The sequence below is a fragment of the Rhinichthys klamathensis genome, unplaced genomic scaffold (assembly GCF_029890125.1).
Source record: "Rhinichthys klamathensis goyatoka isolate OS25496 unplaced genomic scaffold, OSU_Roscu_1.1 h1tg000231l_1, whole genome shotgun sequence".
Lineage (NCBI taxonomy): Eukaryota > Metazoa > Chordata > Actinopteri > Cypriniformes > Leuciscidae > Rhinichthys > Rhinichthys klamathensis.
In genome coordinates this window covers 1,369,233-1,389,556 of record NW_026606755.1, presented here as the reverse complement: position 1 = coordinate 1,389,556, position 20,324 = coordinate 1,369,233, and the positions used below count along the sequence as shown (strand labels likewise).

Genomic DNA, 20,324 nt, shown 5'->3' with positions numbered 1-20,324 from the left:
TTTCCATATGTCTTACCCTTTCCATTCATTACAGCACAGTGCAGTGGATAACCAGACTTGTCGTCAGTGGGTGCTGCGGGGGAGAATCAGGGATTCCCCTCGGCTCCTTTGCATTATTCTGACTCATGTGTGATGATCAACACCTGCCCTCGCTTTTTTCCTGATTTCACCCCAAATTTGAATAACAAACAGCTTTACAATAGTGGTGCTGCCACGTGGTGGGGCCTGGAACTTTTGCATGAACAAACAGTGAGCAGTACTCAAGAAAAATAGTTCCTTAAGTATGTTGACCTACACTGCATTTTCAACATTTATACTTTAACGGTTAATGGATTTCCAAAACTCCCAACTTTAAAGGGATGGTTTATGGAAATGTTGTCATCATTTCCTCACCCTTATGTCGTTCCAAACCTGTATGACCTTTTTTCTGAGGAACACAAATAAAATTTTGAAGAACGTTGGTGTCCAAACAACATTGGATCACACTTACTCTTATTTTGAGACACTTTAAATATCTTCTACAGGTTTGGAATGACATGTTGGTGAGTAAATGATGGCAAACTTTATTATGTAATACATCCTGCATTATGATATGGACAATGCTAAAAGTCATGTGGCATGTTGAGAGGCATGTTGATACTTTTGTGGCCCAACTTACTTTTCACAATAATTAACCACCTAGCAATTCTCTAGAAACAACCCAAAACACCTAAGCATCATTGGGTTTCCAACAAGGTTTCCAATCTTTTAGTATTTATTAAGGTGTTCTGAGTGGTTTTTCTAGGGTATTTCCCAGAGTGTTCTGGGTGGCAATACTAGGTTCTTTACACTACCATTCAAAAGATTTTTTTTTTAATGTTTTTTAAAGACTCTTCTGCTCTCCAAGGCTTTATTCGATTGAAAATACAGAAAAAATAGTCATATTAATTTAAAATAACTGTTTTCTTTTTGAACATGTTTTAAAATAGAATTTATTCCTGTGATGCAAAGCTGAATTTTCAGCATCATTACTCCAGTCTTCAGTGTCACATGATCCTTCAGTAATCATTCTAAAATGCTGATTTGCTGCTCAAGAAACATTTCTTATTATTATTCATGCTTGCTGTTTAATATTTAATACTTTTGTCATAAATTTTTAGGACTCTTTAAAGAATAGAAAGTTCAAAAGAACAGCATTTATTAGAAATAGAAATCTTGTGAAACATTATAAATGTCTTTACGGTCAATGCAATGTATCCTTGCTTAATAAAAGTATAATATAAGTTATATGATATTCTGATCCCAAGATACACGTGATGAGTCTACATGATATTTTCCAACCATTTTATGCAAGCTACACCTCAAAAAACGTATCATTTGCTTGATTTATCAGAATTTAGGTTGGAAAGAAAAAACTATCGTCTTTCTAACAGACCAAAAAATAATAATAATGCTGTACAGATTCAGATTGTTTTATTTAGTGCCATGTCAGCATCCAAGGCTATTTTCATGGCAAAAATTTAATTACAAAAATACAGTTAACATATAAATACAATAAAAACCAAACAAACAAAAACAGCAAGTCATATTATACAAGATTTCTTACATTAACATAATGATAAAAAAAAAATCCAAAACCTTTTCAGGCATAATCTTACTAAATAAGTCCTTAAGTGAGGTAACTTCATAAAAAAGCATTCTACTTTTATTAAGTCTAGAACAATCTAATGAAATATGTTTAACAGTTAGAGTAATCTTACAAAACGTACATATAGTTGGGTCTTCACCTTTAAGCAAAAAAGCATGGGTCAAACTTGTCTGACCTATACGACATCTGGTGAAGACCACTTGATCAAGTCTAGTTTAAAGAGTGATAAAAAGTCAGGTTGTAATTTCAGATGAGTTTCATAATAAAGCTTATTATTCTTGCACATATTCCACTCTTCTTGCCACTTATTTAAAATGTACCAAATGAAATTCGTGATCTCTGTGTAATACTTATACTGTTTCTTATGATCACGCAAACAAACATACAGGCAGACATTACTGTTTACATTCGCATAACTGTGTCTCAACTACAGTGAAAGCGCGACTAGCCCACCGCAACGATCACCCTGCAATAGGACGTTTCCCAACACTAAAAGCTGGTGGTTGACCTTTCTGCCGCCAGCGGACACATTGATGAGAAGTGATCGACAGTGAATATAAAAAGCAGAAAAGAGAAATTCACTGGGTAGGTCTACCACGAAAGACCGATGCCGCTGATAGAATTCACAAGAAAAGAGAAGAGCAGAGGTCCACCAAGCAAAAACAAAACCACAAGCTCACTTCCACTAATGGAGGCCGCAGATAGCGTCTCGATTCTCAGAAAGGGGCAGGCCCAGCTTAAACTCAGAGAAGAGGAGAGAGAGCTCAGACCTGCCCTTGAGGTCTGGCGGTCATTGATAAGGTTTATCCTCAAAGAGCAGGGCCACAGTGACATCACAATGAGCTGAATTTGTCAAAGATTCCCGGGAACTTTACACACCCTACGTTAGTTTAGGAGCTTCATTCACGTATTTTGCAGCAGGAAATGTGTCACCATACGTAAACAACATGGATGCTACAAAGAGAAACGCAAATAACAGAATTAAAAAGACTGCCTAGTATGACCAACAGCAACAACCTATACCAAACCTGATGCATATACAATGGGGTTCAAATTATGAAACCACATTTAAAACAATTTTGAAAAATGTCAAAATACTCAAGATTCCGCACTATTTCTAGGTCTAAACGTAAGCAAATATGTGACTCTGATCATGTGGAAGGTCAGATTGTCTTCCACTGAAGCTCCAGATAGAGCATCTCAAATCATGCTGGAGTACTTGATCATCAGGTTTTGTTCGTGCTTCTGTCATGAAAGCAAATTCTAAAGCAAAATGTTTAAGATTAAATAAAACAAAATCGGTCACAATTTACTTTTATACAATGCATTCTAAAAGTATTTTATGCATTAATTATGCCTTGTAATGCACCATATAATACAATGTATGATATCATGCGTAATTGTAACCACAGTTATAATACATTATATTACTTATCTATTCATTGTTACACCTTTAGAAAGTATAATGCATTTAAACACAAGACAAACCACCAATTTCAATTTCAAGTATTACAATGCATTTTAACTTTTGTTACAATTATTTATTAGGCTGTCAAATGATTAATCACGATTAATCACATCCAAAATAAAAGGTTTTTTTACATAATATATGTGGGTGCACTGTGTATAATTATTTTGCATATATATAAATACACACACATGCATGTATATTTAAGAAAAAAATATTATTTATATATAAAATATTTATATTTATATATAATATAAATTATATATAAATCTATATAGTATATACATGAAAATATTTCTTAAATATATACAAGCATGTGTGTGTATTTATATATATAAAATAATTATACAGTGCACCCACATATATTATGTAAAAAAAACTTTTATTTTGGATGTGATTAATCACGATTAATCATTTGACAGCCCTATTATTTATTAAAACGTGTGCTATAACGTGCATTTCGAATACCTTTAATATACATTATACATAAAAGGCTTAGAGTAAAGTACTGTAAAGTATGCATACTGTGCAAATGTGCAACCCTAATTCCAGAAAGGTTGGGACATTTTGTAAAATGCAATAAAATCAAGAATCTGTGATTGTGTTAATTCTCTTCCAACCTTTTTTTAGCGGACAAAGTACAAATAAATATTTTACAATGTTGTTGTCACTGACCAAATTAATTGTATTTTGTAAATATAAACATTTTGATTTTTATGGCTACAACAGCAAGTTGGGACAGAGGCATGTTAGTCTGTCTGTCTGTACACTGTCTGTCACCTTTCCTTTTAATTACATTCAACGGAGGTCTCCCGCTTTGCCCTACCAACACAAACTGAGATTTCTCTGAATTCACTGAATCTTTTCACAATACTATGTATGGTAGATGGTGAGAGACCTAAATACTTTGCAATCTTTCAATGAGAAATGAGATTCTTTCATGAAATTTGGCACAAAGGGGTGAGCCATGACCCATCTTTCCTTGCAAAGACTGAGCTTTTGGTGGATGCTCCTTTTATACCCTAACAAGATACCCTCACCTATTACCAATTCACCTTCTAATTGTGGACTTTTTCAAAAGTTTAACTTAGATATTCTGTAATCTTTTCACCTTTATTTTGTCTCTGTCCCAGTTTTTTTAGTGTGTTGCAGCCATCAAAATCCAAATTAGTTTAATTAATTTGACCTGTCAAAACATTGAATTTGTTTTCTTTGTACTTTTGTCAGTTAAATAAAGGTTCAAAAGACTTAACAAATCACAGATTCTTGATTTTATTGCGTTTTACAAAACGACCCAACTTTTCTGTAATCGGGGTTGTGTGTTACTGAAGCAATAAACTATGAGAGAATATGTGCATTGCAGTAATTTCACCATAGTTAAGGGGGGGTTGATAGGTACACAGAGCAACACTTTTATAAAAGGCAACAAAAAGGCATGAATAGGGACAAAACACAACAAAATGAACATTCTGTCATTATTTATTTAATCTCATGTCATTCTAAACTGGTATGACTTTCTTTCGTGGGCACGCTTTTCATGAAACTGAATTCCAACTGAGGGTGTCAACTCCAAAATAACAAAAAAGGCACCTCAAAAACCTATATATAGGCCTATATTACTTATAATATTTAAAATTTTGTATATTTAATTGTATAATTAAAAAAAATTATTAATTAAAAAATTATTCATATGCGCTACATTGCAAGTACTGAAGTCATATGATAGCTTTGTGTGAGAAACAGACTGATAATTTAAATTGTCATTCATTAAAAAATCTGCACCTGTGTAATGTCTGATTCATGAATTAATTGTTCTTTTGAGTCAGATCTTTTAATTGAATGAGTTGATCCAAACTTAAGCCTGTTCCTCACACAAAGCTAACATATGACACTGGAATATAATGCACGTGTCAAATAAAGGACTTTTATGATTCTTTCTGGTAAGTTTTTTTTTGTTGCCATTTTAAAGTCACACAGGTATCACTACGAAAAGAGTACCACGTATCATTAAGAAAAGCATGACCTTTTATGTTTTACAGAAGTAAAAAAAAACAGACTGATTTAACAACATGAAGAGGCATATAAATAATGACAGAATAGACATTTTGGGGTGAACTATTTCTGTAATAGGCTATTTCACACTTGCTTAATGATGCAAACAGATATGATATAATAGATATTTTTTACTGTAATTACTTCATAAAACCTTGATCCCCATGTCCAAATATGACAGTGTGGAACATGAGTTGCATAGTCCATCCAGAAAGAGCTGAGATCACCGCTCTGACCTGCACTCCCATGTGCTCCTTGACTCCAGCGGTCACAAGAACATCTAACAGGCCACGTCCACCTCGACAGCTGATCAGTAAACATGCTCTTCAAACAAATGAATCGATGCGGTACTCTAAAAACAGACAGCAGTTACAGCAGGCCCAAAGGTAACTCCACTCAATGGCCTTATTGACTACCGTGTGTTAGGCTCACTTATCTGCAGCGCTTCAATAGACTATGAATTTGAGATTGTGATCGTATAGATCAATACATATTGATTCTTAAGCACATTTGGGGGGGGGGAATCAGATCACAAACGTCTTTTCAAAGTACACCCTGTGCTGAGGAAGTACAGTTAGATATCGAAGAATGGCTTATGTACGGACTGAACTGCCTTTTATTGGTGCCAGAAAAGACAGCCGTTGATCATGAGAGTGTTGAGTAACACAGAGCTTACTATTGCCCCAGAAACACACCGACGGTCAAATACACTCATTCACGCTCACGAGACTGTATTGCAACCAGGCATGCTGTCTACTGGCATATCCCATGCAGGTCACAGAGGACCACTGACACTCTAGTGTAAACTCCAGACTTGAATGATGTGTCTAAACGATTTCGTCAACAGCTTGGTTTTGTAAGAGACGATGCCAAGTGTCGGTGATGACATTGTTTTCTATATTCTGGCAAGAGAAGATGCGGCTCTTACAGTCTTGGTGGTGTCTAGGTGAAAGTTGGGGGAGATTTGCTGAGCATCTGCTTTCCAGATGTGCAAAAGTTCACGAGGCAGCTATGACCCGAGGAAACTAAGTTAAAGGGTGCAGACGGTCTTATCACAATCAACGTCTGCGAGTCAAGTGATTGAAACCATTTTACAATTGAGTTTCAAAATGGTTTTTGGTTAAACAGACTTTATAAACCGCAATTGCTATTGAATTATGCTCCTTGACATCTGCTCTAAAGCTCATTGCAATCATGCCAGAAAACTTAAACTAACTGGTTTATGCTGGATCAAACTAGTCAACATCCTCAAGTTCTTCACCATTTCCCGTCTCATAGAAACCAAGCATTAAAAGACGTTACGTAGCGGTGCTTGTGTTGAAACCTGTACTTTCCTGTCCCAGAAGGTGTTGATCAATGTAATGACAAGGAATATAACTAGCAACCCTTGATTGGCCCAACATGGCATCAAACTTTGCTCCATGTTTGCCACAAAGCTACAGTACATGACGTCCAGGAGTGAAATACTATGCTGGACCAATACATTTTTTTTTTTTTTTTAAAGATAGTTGAAAGCTGACCTATGCTTTTTACATTTCACATCCGCAATTATCCAGTGTGCTGACCTGTATGTGACTGATTTGAAGATTTATGTAACCTAAAATTCATTACTTCATGTTTTAAGAGAAACGTCTTTATTATGTTCAATCAATACAAGAGTTCAAAGGGATAGTAGTAGAGTTCAAAGGAAAATTCTGTCATAATTTACTCAATGTCATGTTCCAATCCTGTATGACTATGGGTGCATCCCAATTCATGTACTTATACTCTAATCTATGCCATTTTGTAGTATAAATAGTGCGAGTAGTCTTCACACTGATAACTCCAAAAAGAAAAAAAATGTACTTCAAACACCCAAATGATGCACTTAGGGTCGGTTCGCTAGGCTTGGTTTGTTTGGTCTGGACCAAAAAAAAAACGTTTAGTCCTGGTCCGCTTAATAATAATAATAATAATTCATCACATTTATATAGCGCTTTTCTGGACACTCAAAGCGCTTCACATAGAAGGGGGGAATCTCCTCAACCACCACCAATGTGCAGCATCCACCTGGATGATGCGACGGCAGCCATATTGCGCCAGAACGCCCACCACACACCAGCTTACTGGTGGAGAGAGGAGACAGAGTGATGAAGCCAATTGGTATATATATATGGGGATGATTAGGAGGCCATGAAGGACAGAGGCCACTGGGCAGATTTGGCCAGCATGCCGGGGTTACACCCCTACTCTTTCGAAAGACATCCTGGGATTTTTTGTGACCACAGAGAGTCAGGACCTCGGTTTAACGTCTCATCCGAAGGACGGTGCTCAATTTACAGTATAGTGTCCCCGTCACTACACTGGGGTGTTAGGACCCACACAGACCACAGGGTGAGCGCCCCCTGCTGGCCTCACTAACACCTCTTCCAGCAGCAACCTGGTTTTCTCAGAAGGTCTCCCATCCAGGTACTAACCAGGCTCAGCCCTGCTTAGCTTCAGTGGGCAACCAGTCTTGGGGTACAGGGTGATATGGCTGCTGGCTTAGCGTTCACATTGGCATTTTAACACCGAACCTAAAGGGGTATAGCCTGGGAAAACCCAGACAACTTCCGGTAAATTTAGATTTGCTCGGAAAGTTAGTCTGGCAAAGAGCTCATTCAAGCCCATTTCCAATCCGTCGAAATCGAGGCACCAATCAGAAACGTTGGGGCGGGCTTTACACGATGACGACAGCGCTGGGATTTTGAAGCAGATTTTGTAACCTACATTACAGAGATGGATGCCGCCGTCGAACATCACTCGTTCGGATCAGCTATCGCGTCTGTTTTAAGCGATTTAAGCATTTCCTTTTTGTTAAAAACCGAGCAAAGAACAACACTCGGAGATGTTTCCGCCGCTCTGCATATGTCATCTCCTTCATCGCTCTGATTGGGTTTAGGTCTATCCACGACGTCCGTTGGTGACGCCCCTCTGGAAATGATTTGTCTATGACGCTTTGCCAGACCATAACTCAGTTACAACTGAGAATGGTCTGGTTTTAACCAGGCTAAAAGGGGTAGGGATATGTTCACAATCTGATTGCACCTTGGTCGGCTTTTATTATGTATATTTGGTGACAGAACTTACAGAACATCCAAAACAATGCTGTGTGCTGGGCTAAATGCATACATTGTATGTGCATAGCCTGGTATTTTGACCAGCTGAGAACTCGTGAAATGGTAAATGGACTGCATTTTTATAGCGCTTTCACAGACCCAATGGCCAACAAAGCGCTTTACATATTGCCTCGCATTCACCCATTCATACACCAACGGCGGTGTCAGCCATGCAAGGCGCCATCCAGCTCGTCAGGAGCAGCTGGGGTTAGGTGTCTTGCTCATGGACACCTCGACACTTGGTCAGGTGGAACCGGGGCTTGAACCACCAACCTTCTGGTTTTTAGACAACCTACATAAACCACTGAGCCACTGCCGCCCCAAGAAGAGCTTATAAAATGTGTAAAGGAGTCAAAACAGCACCAATCGCTCCGTCACACACACACACACACACAAAGGTCTGCTGTGAGGAGACGCCGTTCTGATGCCTGTACAGAACTGTGATAGGCAACATCGCGACTATGACGAGAAAAAAACAGATATGCTTGAGCATATCTTAGGGTTGCATCTTGTGACATCATGTCCCATTTTTGGTTCATTTACGTCTTTGGTCCGTGATGCATTCATATTTCATTCGAACCGCACCAGAGTTCGTTTGGAAGCTGACCGAGACCCATCTTTACAGTGTTCTCGGTCCGCTTGTTTGGTGCACATCAGGGTTCGGATAGCAGCGTTCACACTTATTCAAATGAAAGAGCAATCGCACCAGGGTATCTGCTACAAACCAAATATGCCAAGTGTGAACACACCCTTAATTTTCATAATTGAAAAATAAATAAAGTGTGGAATGTTGGACACTTCATGCACTCAACTGTGGCAGCATTGTATTCGTAGTGGAGGGGGAGGGGCTATCCGACTCCGATGTTCGGTGACAAAATAACCTTATAAAATACATTAAATAGCTCATAGCATAAGTGCATAGTGTATAGTATGTCATTAGGGACACAATTTAAGTGTATCTTATCCATACAATGAAAGTCATTAGGGTCCAATGTTATTGTTTTTTCTGTGTCCTGCACAAAATAATGAAATTCATACAGGTTTGGAATGATATGAGAGCGAGTAAATAATGACAGATTTTTTTTTTGGGGGGGGGGGGGGGGTGAACTGTCCTTTTAAGTGCCTATGGGCAAGGTGGGGAGAAGGCACCAATGAATCTGGAGGAGAGGAATTTCAGCCGCACCTTCGCTTTGAGAGCGGGCTGGCATTTCCCACTCTGTCAAATCATGTTATGGCATTTATGGCATCTGCTCTACAATCACAACAAGATGACGAACAACAAAACGAGAGGAATGCAGCCGAGCTGTCTGTCAGGGGTTCACGGCAGGGCACAGGCTGTATTGTTTACTACCGAAGCAGGTATCTGGAAGTGATCCCGTAGTGCGTGCGGGGGAAAATAAACAGGGCTTGAATTGGAATGCACTTTGCATAAGTCGGCGATTTTCATATAAAGCTTCGCCCATGTGAGGTTGAGGTTAGTATTGCCCCAGGTGAGGCCGTTCTTAGCCCTCCGTCTACACTGGCACCTCCTCAGATCGATCAGAGACAATAACGCTTGTTCCTGAAATTGCAGCTTGCATGAGGGGAAAGTGGAAACAACAACTGACTTGACAAAAGGAAGTACATATATTTAAACTAAATTCTGAGGAAATGGAGTGAACAAAAGAAGCCTAGATTACAAATATAACAGGGTTTTGTTGCAAAACCCTCTACAATAGTTCTTGTAGAAAAAACAAAAGCATAGGCTTTGCATTACAGTGACTTTACCATGGTTAAACTTTTAGAAAAGCATCATATTCACAACATAATAAATTACACAGAAGTTCAATAAACAATTACATTTATTAGTGGTGTTTGCAAAGGCAAGCATAACTATTATTATTGCCCACACTTAAGATTAATGATTTAAACAAACTTAAACTGAAGGAGCAACCACCTACAACACCTTAGCAGCAATGTAATTTTAGTATTGTTATTTAAATACTATTATTGTATTTACTCATATTTTTAATTAGCTTTTATTTTTATGTAAAAAATTATATTAAAATTTCTTTTCCACTTTAAATTGATTTTAATTCAGTTTTAGTAATTTTATTATTCCACCTTATTTCAGTCAGCATTTCTGATTTACGTTTACAGTTTTTAAATTTAAGTTTTTCATCTAATATTTAAATATTTTATTTTAGCTTTTTTTCAATTATGAAATCCATTTTTAATAGTTTAAGTTAACAATAACACTGCTTCGCAACCACCATTAACCATTCCCACCATCGAATCATGATTTCTCCAGTATAAACAATTATCCTGCGAGGTTGATTAGAATAACTGTAGATAGATAAGTAGAATTCAAATGATCTGAGGCTACAGGTGCGCACATATCAGCTATTTTACAATGCCTTTGAACGTGGATCATCCAATCAGATTTTAGAGCCGAAACTCAATGCTTTTTGAATATTTATTCAAATACGTCACAAAATAAATGTCACAGCCAGACTGTTATTCTCCAAGTAGAGAGATCAGCCCACATACTTGGTCACTGAATCGGGCACTTTTATCGCTCTGTATCGAGGTTTGCCCGGAAAGAGGGAGTCTTTGATAAAAATGCACAGCTGGCACTGTTGCATTTCAGAAGAAATGTGCAAATCCAAGCCAAAAGCAAACAAGTGCACTGTTACTCGAACAAACATTCAACTTCCTCCAGTGTAGGATTACGATCTACCATGTAACCTTAATCTTCAATGGAGACTGGAAAAAATAAAACATTTAAATGCGCTCCCATTACAGTACAAGAATCTGCACCTTTTAACCTGCTGAACTGTGGACAAGCGTTCACATCAGATGGCCGAGCTATTTACGGCCAAAGTTTGGAAAATACATTGATTAAACCGTTTTGAAGAGCCTAATTAATGTTTGTTTAGCTGGCTGGGTCAGGTCACCCCGCTCAGAAGTGTAAACAGCCAGTGTGTGTGTGTGCTGGTAATGGTGTCAACTGCTTCCCTGTTCACCAGAGTCCAGGTCGAGCTCTGGAAAGAGGGGCGGTGCTCTGGATAACCAGCAGAGCAGCACTGGAAATGAGAGAGAATGCTGGGAGCTAGGGCAGGGATCTAACACATGACACTGTTTCCCACGCATCATAAAGGAGAAGCGCATTCCCAACACAAAACCCTGCACAACTACTACAGCACAGAATACATGCTGCAATGTTTTCGTCAGGATGTGGTGATTCAGACTTATTCACAACAAGACTGTTTTCATACTAAGGACGTGGCCCTATAAAACCACACTAAAGCTAGGTATTACAACAGTTGTTGAACGTTGTAGATTGGTGGATCCATCTCATTTCACCCAAACCAAATGGCAGATATGTGAAACCACAAAACCTTTTGAAACTTTTTCTTTGTAATACCAAAACTGAAACCACAGTGGCAGAATTCTCACTATCAAACAGAAGACACAGGTGTGTGTGTGTGTGTGTGTGTGTGTTAGTGTGTGTGTGTGTGTGTGTGTGTGACCATATGTCCGAATTGGTGCTCATTTTCTGTAAAAGTGAAACTCCGTCCCCCATGATGCTGTGAAATGTGACGGATCTGATCAGAAACTCTGTCAAAACCAGCGGACACTCATTATTTCCAGACAAATACAAATTGTAGACACGTGTGCGTTTCTTTTGCTTTTGTTCCTCTACTGTGAGTCGCTTTGGATAAATGCATCTGTTAAATGTATATGTAAAACGTCTTTTGGCTGGATAGTGAAAAAAGCAGTCCACAAATGTGCAGCATTGCATGGACATTCATTCAATACAGTTTCCAGCTCAAAAAGGTTTTAGACAGAATGTCCAGAGCATAAAATATAAGATAGGTGGAAAATAGTAGGAAGGTGTGTTTAAATGTTCAACTGATGGTCTATAACATTACCACAAATTACCATACCTATTACCATAGACTTCTCAGGATATAAACCTCCGTGAGATAAAATACCTTGGAAATTCATTTGCAAACCAATTTGCAAAACATTGCATAAGCACTTGCACGCTAACGCCACAAGCCTCTTTATTGCAGAATGTCAGGATTGGTTGTGCTAAACATGGGAAACATGGGAGTCATGCAAGGTGACATGTAGAAATCATGGAATTCTTCAAAAGTCGCCTTTTTCATTAGTGAAGCTTTCTACACCAAAGAATTTATATAAAAAATAAAATAAACTTTCAACCATTCAAAATTTTGAGGTGAGTAATATTTAAAAAAGAAAAGAAAAAGAAATTAATACATTTCCTCAGCAAGGATGAAATAAATAAATCAAAAGTGACTAAGGATTTTATAAAAGATTTCAATTTTACTGTAAAGACATTTATAATATTTCAATTTCAAATAAATGCTGTTCTTTTGAACTTTCAATTCATCAAATAATCCTGACGAAAATGCTTTACAGTTTCCTCAAAAATATGAAGCAGCACGACAGTTTTTAACAGGAGTAATGATGCTGAAAATTCAGCTTAGCATCACAGGAATAAATTACAAACTAAAATCTATTCAAATAGAAAACCATTTATTTCAAATTGTAATAATATTTCACAATATTTCTGTTTTTACTGAATTTCTGATCAAATAAATGCAGCCTTTGTGAGACTTCTTTTAAAAACATTTCACATTGAACGCACGGTAAAGTTGTTTAGACATACAGGATTGTAATAGATAATCATGGGAAATAAGCACTGCTCTCCTGACCTACCTTTTCATAATATGAGAAACAAAACAACAACAAAACAATGAGGATGACCAGGAAAATAAGGGCAAAATCCGATAGCACAGATCTGGTTTGATGCTGCCTTGTTGACAGCCAAGGACTAATTATTATGTGGTGAAAACCAACTTAAATTCATAAACAACATGCCATCATACAGAATTAAAGTAAAGTACACTGTAAAAAAGTATCGTAATTTTAACGGTGAAAGACTGTAAAAATGCTACAGTGAAAAACTGTTAATTGGTTAACAGAAAGTTGCCTTACTATATACGGTAAATAACTGTGATATATAATGGTACATTTATGTAATTTTACTGTAAAATACAGTTAAATTTACAGTTTTTGAAAGTGAAAAAGAACAAGTCATTGTATAATTTACAGTGAAAAACTGTAAATTGACATTACCACAATTCACTGCGTGAAACACATTTGATGTATTTTTTTTTTAATAACTATGTTTCTTCATAATTTTCTTAGTTTGTTTCTTATCAGTTATGTACATTAGGGTTTTATGTTACATTTAATGTTGTTAAATGAATGTTTATTGCATTTTTAAAATTTCAACATGTTACCATGATGGTGTTTAATGTTTGTGTGAATGACACTGTGCAGCTTCTACATATTAGTATTAACTTTCTTGTGGAAGAGCAGCTCGTGATGAGCTGTGATTGATCATGTGACTCCTCACTGCTGTGATGGATGGCTGTCAGTGTATTACAATTTGTTCAATAACTTTATGGCCATGTCAATATTGCTGAAATCCATTGTTAAATATACCAGTTTAAAATGTAAAACTTACATACTGCTCGGTAAAGGTGATTATAGTTTTAATGTATTTTTTTCCAGAATTGTTCTGGCAACCAAAGTTGCCAGCATTATTCCATAAAAAATACGGGATTTTTTTTACAGTGTATGCGATTATAAGTATGCAAATCATAGAAAATAGGAAGATTTTTTCTATTTTAAATTAAAGAGTTACACAGGAGAGTTAGGAATGCTCTGTGCCGACTCCTAATTCTGTGCAATAAACATAATTCTGCAAAAAGCAGAACTAAAATATACCTAGTCTCACCTAAGTCCCTATTATAACAAGAGGATCTGATGCTGCATAAATGGAGTGCAACATTAGTGTAGTCTTAAAGGAACAGTTCACCCAAAGATTAAAAAAAAAAGACCTGCATTTAAAGCTACATTTTGGGAGCAAGAAACTAATGTCTTGAGTAGATTCAGATTCATAAGCCACAGGGTCATTTTAGTACACCACAATAATAATTATAATCTAATACACATCCATATCCATTACTTCACACCAACAGCGTCCTGTAAGAAACTATCCTATCCTGGGTTATCATGATCCCACTGGCTGTGAGAGCCTTATTACCATCGGGCCAGTTATATAACATGGATTGTTTGACTCGAGTGATTGTTTGGAGATGGATAGTTTCACACCTGCGGTGCAAGAACTGTGGCACAGTGTCCCTGATGGGAATGCTTCATGTAGGTCAGCACATCACATGCCTGTCTATCAAACCCTGCATAAAACTCACACAAGGAAAGAGCTATGATAACGAGAACAGGGGAGAAATTCACTAAATAAATGTGTGCAATCTGTGCATGAAGGAGAGAGAAAGAGACAGAGCAAGAGAAGGAAACAGAGACACGAAAGAGAGAATGAAAGAGGAAACAGAGTAAGATGCCACTCAATGGTGGTTGCAGAGAGAGTTGCAGAAAGCTGAGGGAAAAATCCCAGTAAATACTGTTTAATGTATATGGTGTCCACTAGATTAAACAAATACACAGTTACAGAAAGTGAACGACACATTCATAATTTAGTTGTATGCTACAGAAAAGATCTGGATTCTGGACTAACAAAATGCTAAAAAGATACTTGGTGTCGCACCTCTTTCGTCAGTCATGTTGAATTTATGCGTCAAAATAATAAAACCACTTTGACATATAAAGTGGACAGTCATGTAAAGTCATGGGAACGGGTCAAAGGTGAACCCTCAGAGTGGCTGGGGTGTAACGGCACACCCTGAATGGTTCAAATGGCTTTTAAAGACCCTGTAGTAGTACTGTAGTAGACACCACCTCAGAGGGCGCACGATGCAAGAAATGCAACAAACAGAAAAAGTCAGAATTCGGTGTCAAGAAAACGAAACAAACAGCACATTTACAAGCTGAAACTGAAGTGTAATGCAACACTACTTTCACAGTATGTGAAACTTCAGATAACAGGTTATGTTTTGACACAAGTGCTTGACTGCATCCTTCACTTATGTAGATGAGTAGCGCCATCCAGAGGGATGTTCTGGTACAGCAATGTTAAGGTTTCCTATTAGCATTGCTGTTTTGTTAACAAACCAATAATATATTCTGATTCATTTTATGCTTCTAGCACACTGCTTAAAGTCAACATAAAATCAACCCATTTTCATTTTCTAAAATGTTTTCCTTAATGTTTCCATCAAGGGGATAAAAATAAACATAGGGAAAATGAAATTTTACAGTGGAATCAAGCAGAATAAGACCATGAACATGTATTAAGAAAAAGATGGTCCATTTTAGCTTAATGCATCATGTCAAGTAAACTATTACTATTTGCATGTAAAACACATTATGTAATAACAACCATTTCAAGCAGCAGTTTGCTACATTTTTCTCCAGCAAATGGTATCTAGGTAATGTGTCGGGAATACAAACAGTTATTTTAAATCTTTCATTCAATTTTGTGTACAAATGTCTTAACTTGCAACATAATATTGTATATATAAATAAAAAATCCTATATACACACAACCATTTACAAGTTTGGGGTCAGTAAGGTTTGTTTTTTTAAAAGAAAATACTTTTTTCCGCAAGGATGCATTAAATGCATTAAAAGACATTTATAATATTACAATAAAATAACCGCAAATAAAAGTAAAACCGCAAATGATTCTATTTATCAAAGAATCCTTAAAAAAAATATGCATCACAAGCATATTTCCACAAGAATATTAAGCTGTTTTTAGCATTGATAATAATCAGAAAAGTTTCTTGAACACCATTCTGGAGGATCATGGGACACTGAAGGCTGGAGTAATGATGCTGAACATTCAGCTTTGCATCACAGGAATAAATTACATTTAAACAAATATTTAACTATAGAAAATAGTTATTTTAAAACTGTCATGATATTTCACAATATTACTGATTATTACCAACCCCAAACCTTTTAAACGCTGGTGTATTAAAAAATTCAGATGATGATACTTCTGTTTAATTTGTTGGAATGGAAATGGAAGGTTAAGTAAAGCACATTGCAATGTGAGATATAGTAATTTGCTTTGATGCAGCACATTTGACCAAACGTAGCAGGTCATCTGGGTATTCTATACATATTACATATAGAAAATGTACATACTGTGTAGAGTATGAATATCACAGAAATAGTAATAGTGTGTGAACAGTCTACGTCTCACAAATCCTATCGAATAAAATAATAACGAATAAAAATGTAAGATGGCATTCTGCCAAATTGACAAGGACAATCACCCAGGTTCTACATTATTGCCAATAGATGACCTAGATAACTAGATACTGAATCTTTTGACTTTGAGTGAACATCAAGTGGTTAATAATGTACCCACCAACAGCTCTGAAGAGGCAGGCACCATCTTCCTTCATTTTTTTGATGACAAATCCTTTCTTTTCCTGGAGTGCTTTTTCAAACCAGTGTTCCTGCTGTAACAGAGGCAAAACTTCAGGACAGACACAATGGGGGATCAGTATTACGTGCTTGATAAACAGACAGACTTCTGATGCTAAAGTTATTGTTAGTGCCATTTATTTTATGCATTCTCTTCTCACTGTCAACAGAGCATCACAAAGAAGTTCTCAGATCATCATATTTTATGCATACCGGTATTCATCCCATTACAATTTTCTCAGCCTTAGGCAAATATGTTCATATTTAATGGGGTTAATGATTGCAATAATCATTTAACACTATAAGAAAAGAATTTAGGTTTAATGTTTAATATTAGTGAGCCTTATGTCTGGGTAAAGTGAGGTTCAGATATGAGTCACAGGTAAATCAGGGCTAAATCTGGGCTGCGTTTCTCAAAAGCATCAAAATCATAGTAGAAATGATCCCGCCAATGGTCTGATCTACTTAGGCTTCTGATGCTTTAGGAAAATGCAGCCCAGAAGAGAATTAGCATTTGAACCATCGGTTCTCTCAAGAATTTCCAGTAACGAAGTACATTTACTTGAGTACTGTACTTAAGTACACTTTTTGAGTATCTGTACTTTACTTGAGTATTTCTTTTCTGGAAACTTGTTACTTTACCTTCACTACATTTCTGTCAAGGTCCTTGAGTAGAAAGTAGTTTTGTTATTCAGGGATTTTTGCAGGTGACAGACAGCCTATCAGTAATCACTCTTGTAGGGTCACGTGTCGTGAGGTTCGGCGACTAGTACGATTTCTCTCTACTAGTGTGATCTGTGGGCAACAGTATCGTTGTCACAACTAATGGTGTGAAAGTTTTGTTCATGGCAAATAAGTATTTCTGTTTTACTCTTTGTTAAAGCAGTATTGCTGTTGGGCAGTTATAAAGCTATAGACTGATTTTTTTCTGATCAGTCTGTATACTGACCACTTGATTAAAATGTGCATAAATGGATAAACATAGATGTGTACTTCTTTTGTGGGGGTGGTAGGAGTGTTAAATAAAAAAAATGAAGATGATTATTATGGCTGTCTTTTTTTAATCAATTCAGTTGTTTAATTTCTATAGGTTGTGTACCATTCTAAAAGCTCTTAATTCCACAGATACTACAAACTGGTCAGTGTATTCAGGATGCTTCAGAGGCATGATGTACTGTAACAATACATTAATAAAACAATGCATTGACATTTACGTTTTACTTTTGAGTACTTTTAAAAACAAGTACTTCTGTACTTTTACTTAAGTAAAAAAATCGGTCTTTATAACTTTTACTTGTAATTGAGTAGGCCTAATATTTGACCAGTACAGTAGTATCTGTACTTTCACTCAAGTAAGAAAGTTGTGTACTTTGTCCACCTCTGAGAATTTATAATGGGTTTTTTGAAACAGCTTATGAATAAAATAAGATCTGTGGTTAGCAACTTTTTAGTGGCTTAAAATTTAAAATACACACAAAATACAGTAAATCATCATTTGGGGTATGACTGTTTATAATGTGTAACAAAACTACATTTTCTTTTTAAAGAAATGAATACTTTTCTCAGCAAGGATGCATTAAATGAATTAAAATGTGACAGTGACGAGTGACGAGACATAATGCTACAAAAGATTTCTACTTCAAATAAATGCAGTTCTTTTGATCTTTCTATTTATTAAAGAATGCTGAAAAGTGCATCACGTGTTGAAATTGCAAGAATGGCATGTGATTGTCTAGGAAACAACAGTTAAAATGCATAGAAAACCCAAATCATGTTTCACAATGTAGGCTATATCATTTTACAGCAAAAGTGTTTTTTTTTAAAGATTTTTTTAAACATTCATCCTAAGGTTTAACCATAGACTGTAATATATATATATATATATATATATATATATATATATATATATATATATATATATATATATATATATATAAATATATATATACATAGGGTTTAACCCATTGAGGTTCAAGTCAACCTTTGCAACCCATTTTACTTCGTAATGAACACATATTTCTGAGTTAAACAGGATGTGAATAAGAAAATATAGGACAGGCCTTGGTTTTATCCACTGGGAATTTGTGGGAATCTTACTTCACAATATCATGCATTGAGTAAAAATAAGGCAGAAATGAAATAGGCTCAATTTTATTTTCATGTTGACTTTAAAGATAGACTCCCTCTTCTAAAGAGCAGATGAGATGGAGCTGTGCCTCTGTCTAGACCTTTATGTGGACTACATTTACTCAGGCAAATTTGATCATTTTAAAAACACTTGTTTCCTGCCAAGACAAACCACAGCATCCCTTATACCATGCAAGTTGAGTGCAGTCTAATTTAAAACATGTAGAACATCTTTTTACTGATCTTCAGTCTTCACATTTGCAATCAATATCTGCTTTAATTTGTTTGTCTGTCTGCCTGCCTATTTTTAAGCCTATCTGATTATATGTCAATCCATAATTGTATCTATCTATCTATCTATCTATCTATCTATCTATCTATCTATCTATCTATAATTTTGTCTGTTGTTCTGTCTATCTTTATCTATCCATCCATCCATCCATCTAACTTATCTGTTTTACAGTAACTATAACGTTATCTGCCTAGCGGTCAGTATCTATTTGATAGTTTATCTATCTATCTATCTATCTATCTATCTATCTATCTATCTATCTATCTATATATACACCAGTGTCTACAGAGTGTCAGACCACGTGTCACACATTTAAATAAAAAACAGCATGTCAATGGTTCTCAGCATTAGGTGACATCATCCATCCACATACCTGTTCAACAGTCGCTGGATCCTCTGACTGTAGTCTGGAAGCATTCTCATACTCATCCTCACTGTTATACCCGGCTCCTTCTTCCTGCTCGGGACTGGGACCCCCTCCTCCTCCTCCTCCACCACCACCGCCTCCTCCCCCTGTCGCCCCGGGTACGGTCCCTCCACCGGCCACCCCACCGGAGCAGGTCGCCTGTCTCCTCCTCTTACTGAGTCCAGGTCCCGAGCAGCACCCTCCCATCCCACCTCCACACCCCACCCCACCTGACAGCTCAGCCCGACCCCCGGACACACACGCCATCCCTGCCGCATCCCCCGGGCCAACCGGAGACCCGGCGCCCACCGGCGGAGGAGAGGCCTGCTGCGGCCGGGAGCTGGATTCAGTTCGCCTGTCCTCTCTGGACGCCGGCGGAGCGGCTTGATAAGACCAAGGTGGCGGGGAAGCGCGAGGCCTCGCACCCGATCGGACCCCGTGGGAGTGCTGGTGCTGATGCGGGTCGGAGCCGGTCCTGCGGTCGGGGTCGTCGGGGTGATCAGACACACCGACCGATGAGTTCGGCTTCTTCTTCGGCAGGATCGTCATGACCGTTCAGGGAGGGTGTCCGTTTTAACGACTCCAACCGCGTTTTAACATTTAAACTTGTGCGTCTTTTTGTTCGTAATGTTTGCTCCTTTCACCCTGGAGCGAATTTAATTCAATAGGAGGTGGTTTTGAGGGTAAAAACAGCGGATAACAGAACAAAAACAAACCGTCTTCCGTCCCTCGGTCCTACTGTAACCACACAACATCAACATACAGCTGACGACACCGCACGT

General features: G+C 37.3%; 1 protein-coding gene across 3 annotated transcripts in view; it reads right to left on the bottom strand.

Annotated features, from left to right (window-relative positions):
• The window catches only part of otud5a (OTU deubiquitinase 5a), a 29,415-nt gene extending 9,091 nt beyond the window's left edge, over positions 1–20,324 (bottom strand). For 2 of the 3 annotated variants that reach the window (XM_056265285.1, XM_056265287.1), the window contains exons 1-2: positions 19,510–20,323; positions 16,659–16,752 (exon numbers count right to left, since the gene is read on the bottom strand). In XM_056265285.1, the coding sequence (XP_056121260.1) occupies positions 16,659–16,752; positions 19,510–20,091 (676 nt within the window). In that variant the 5' untranslated portion in view covers positions 20,092–20,323. Of the gene's footprint in view, positions 1–16,658; positions 16,753–19,509 lie in introns of all 3 variants that reach the window. The other variant, XM_056265286.1, reaches the window with a different exon arrangement.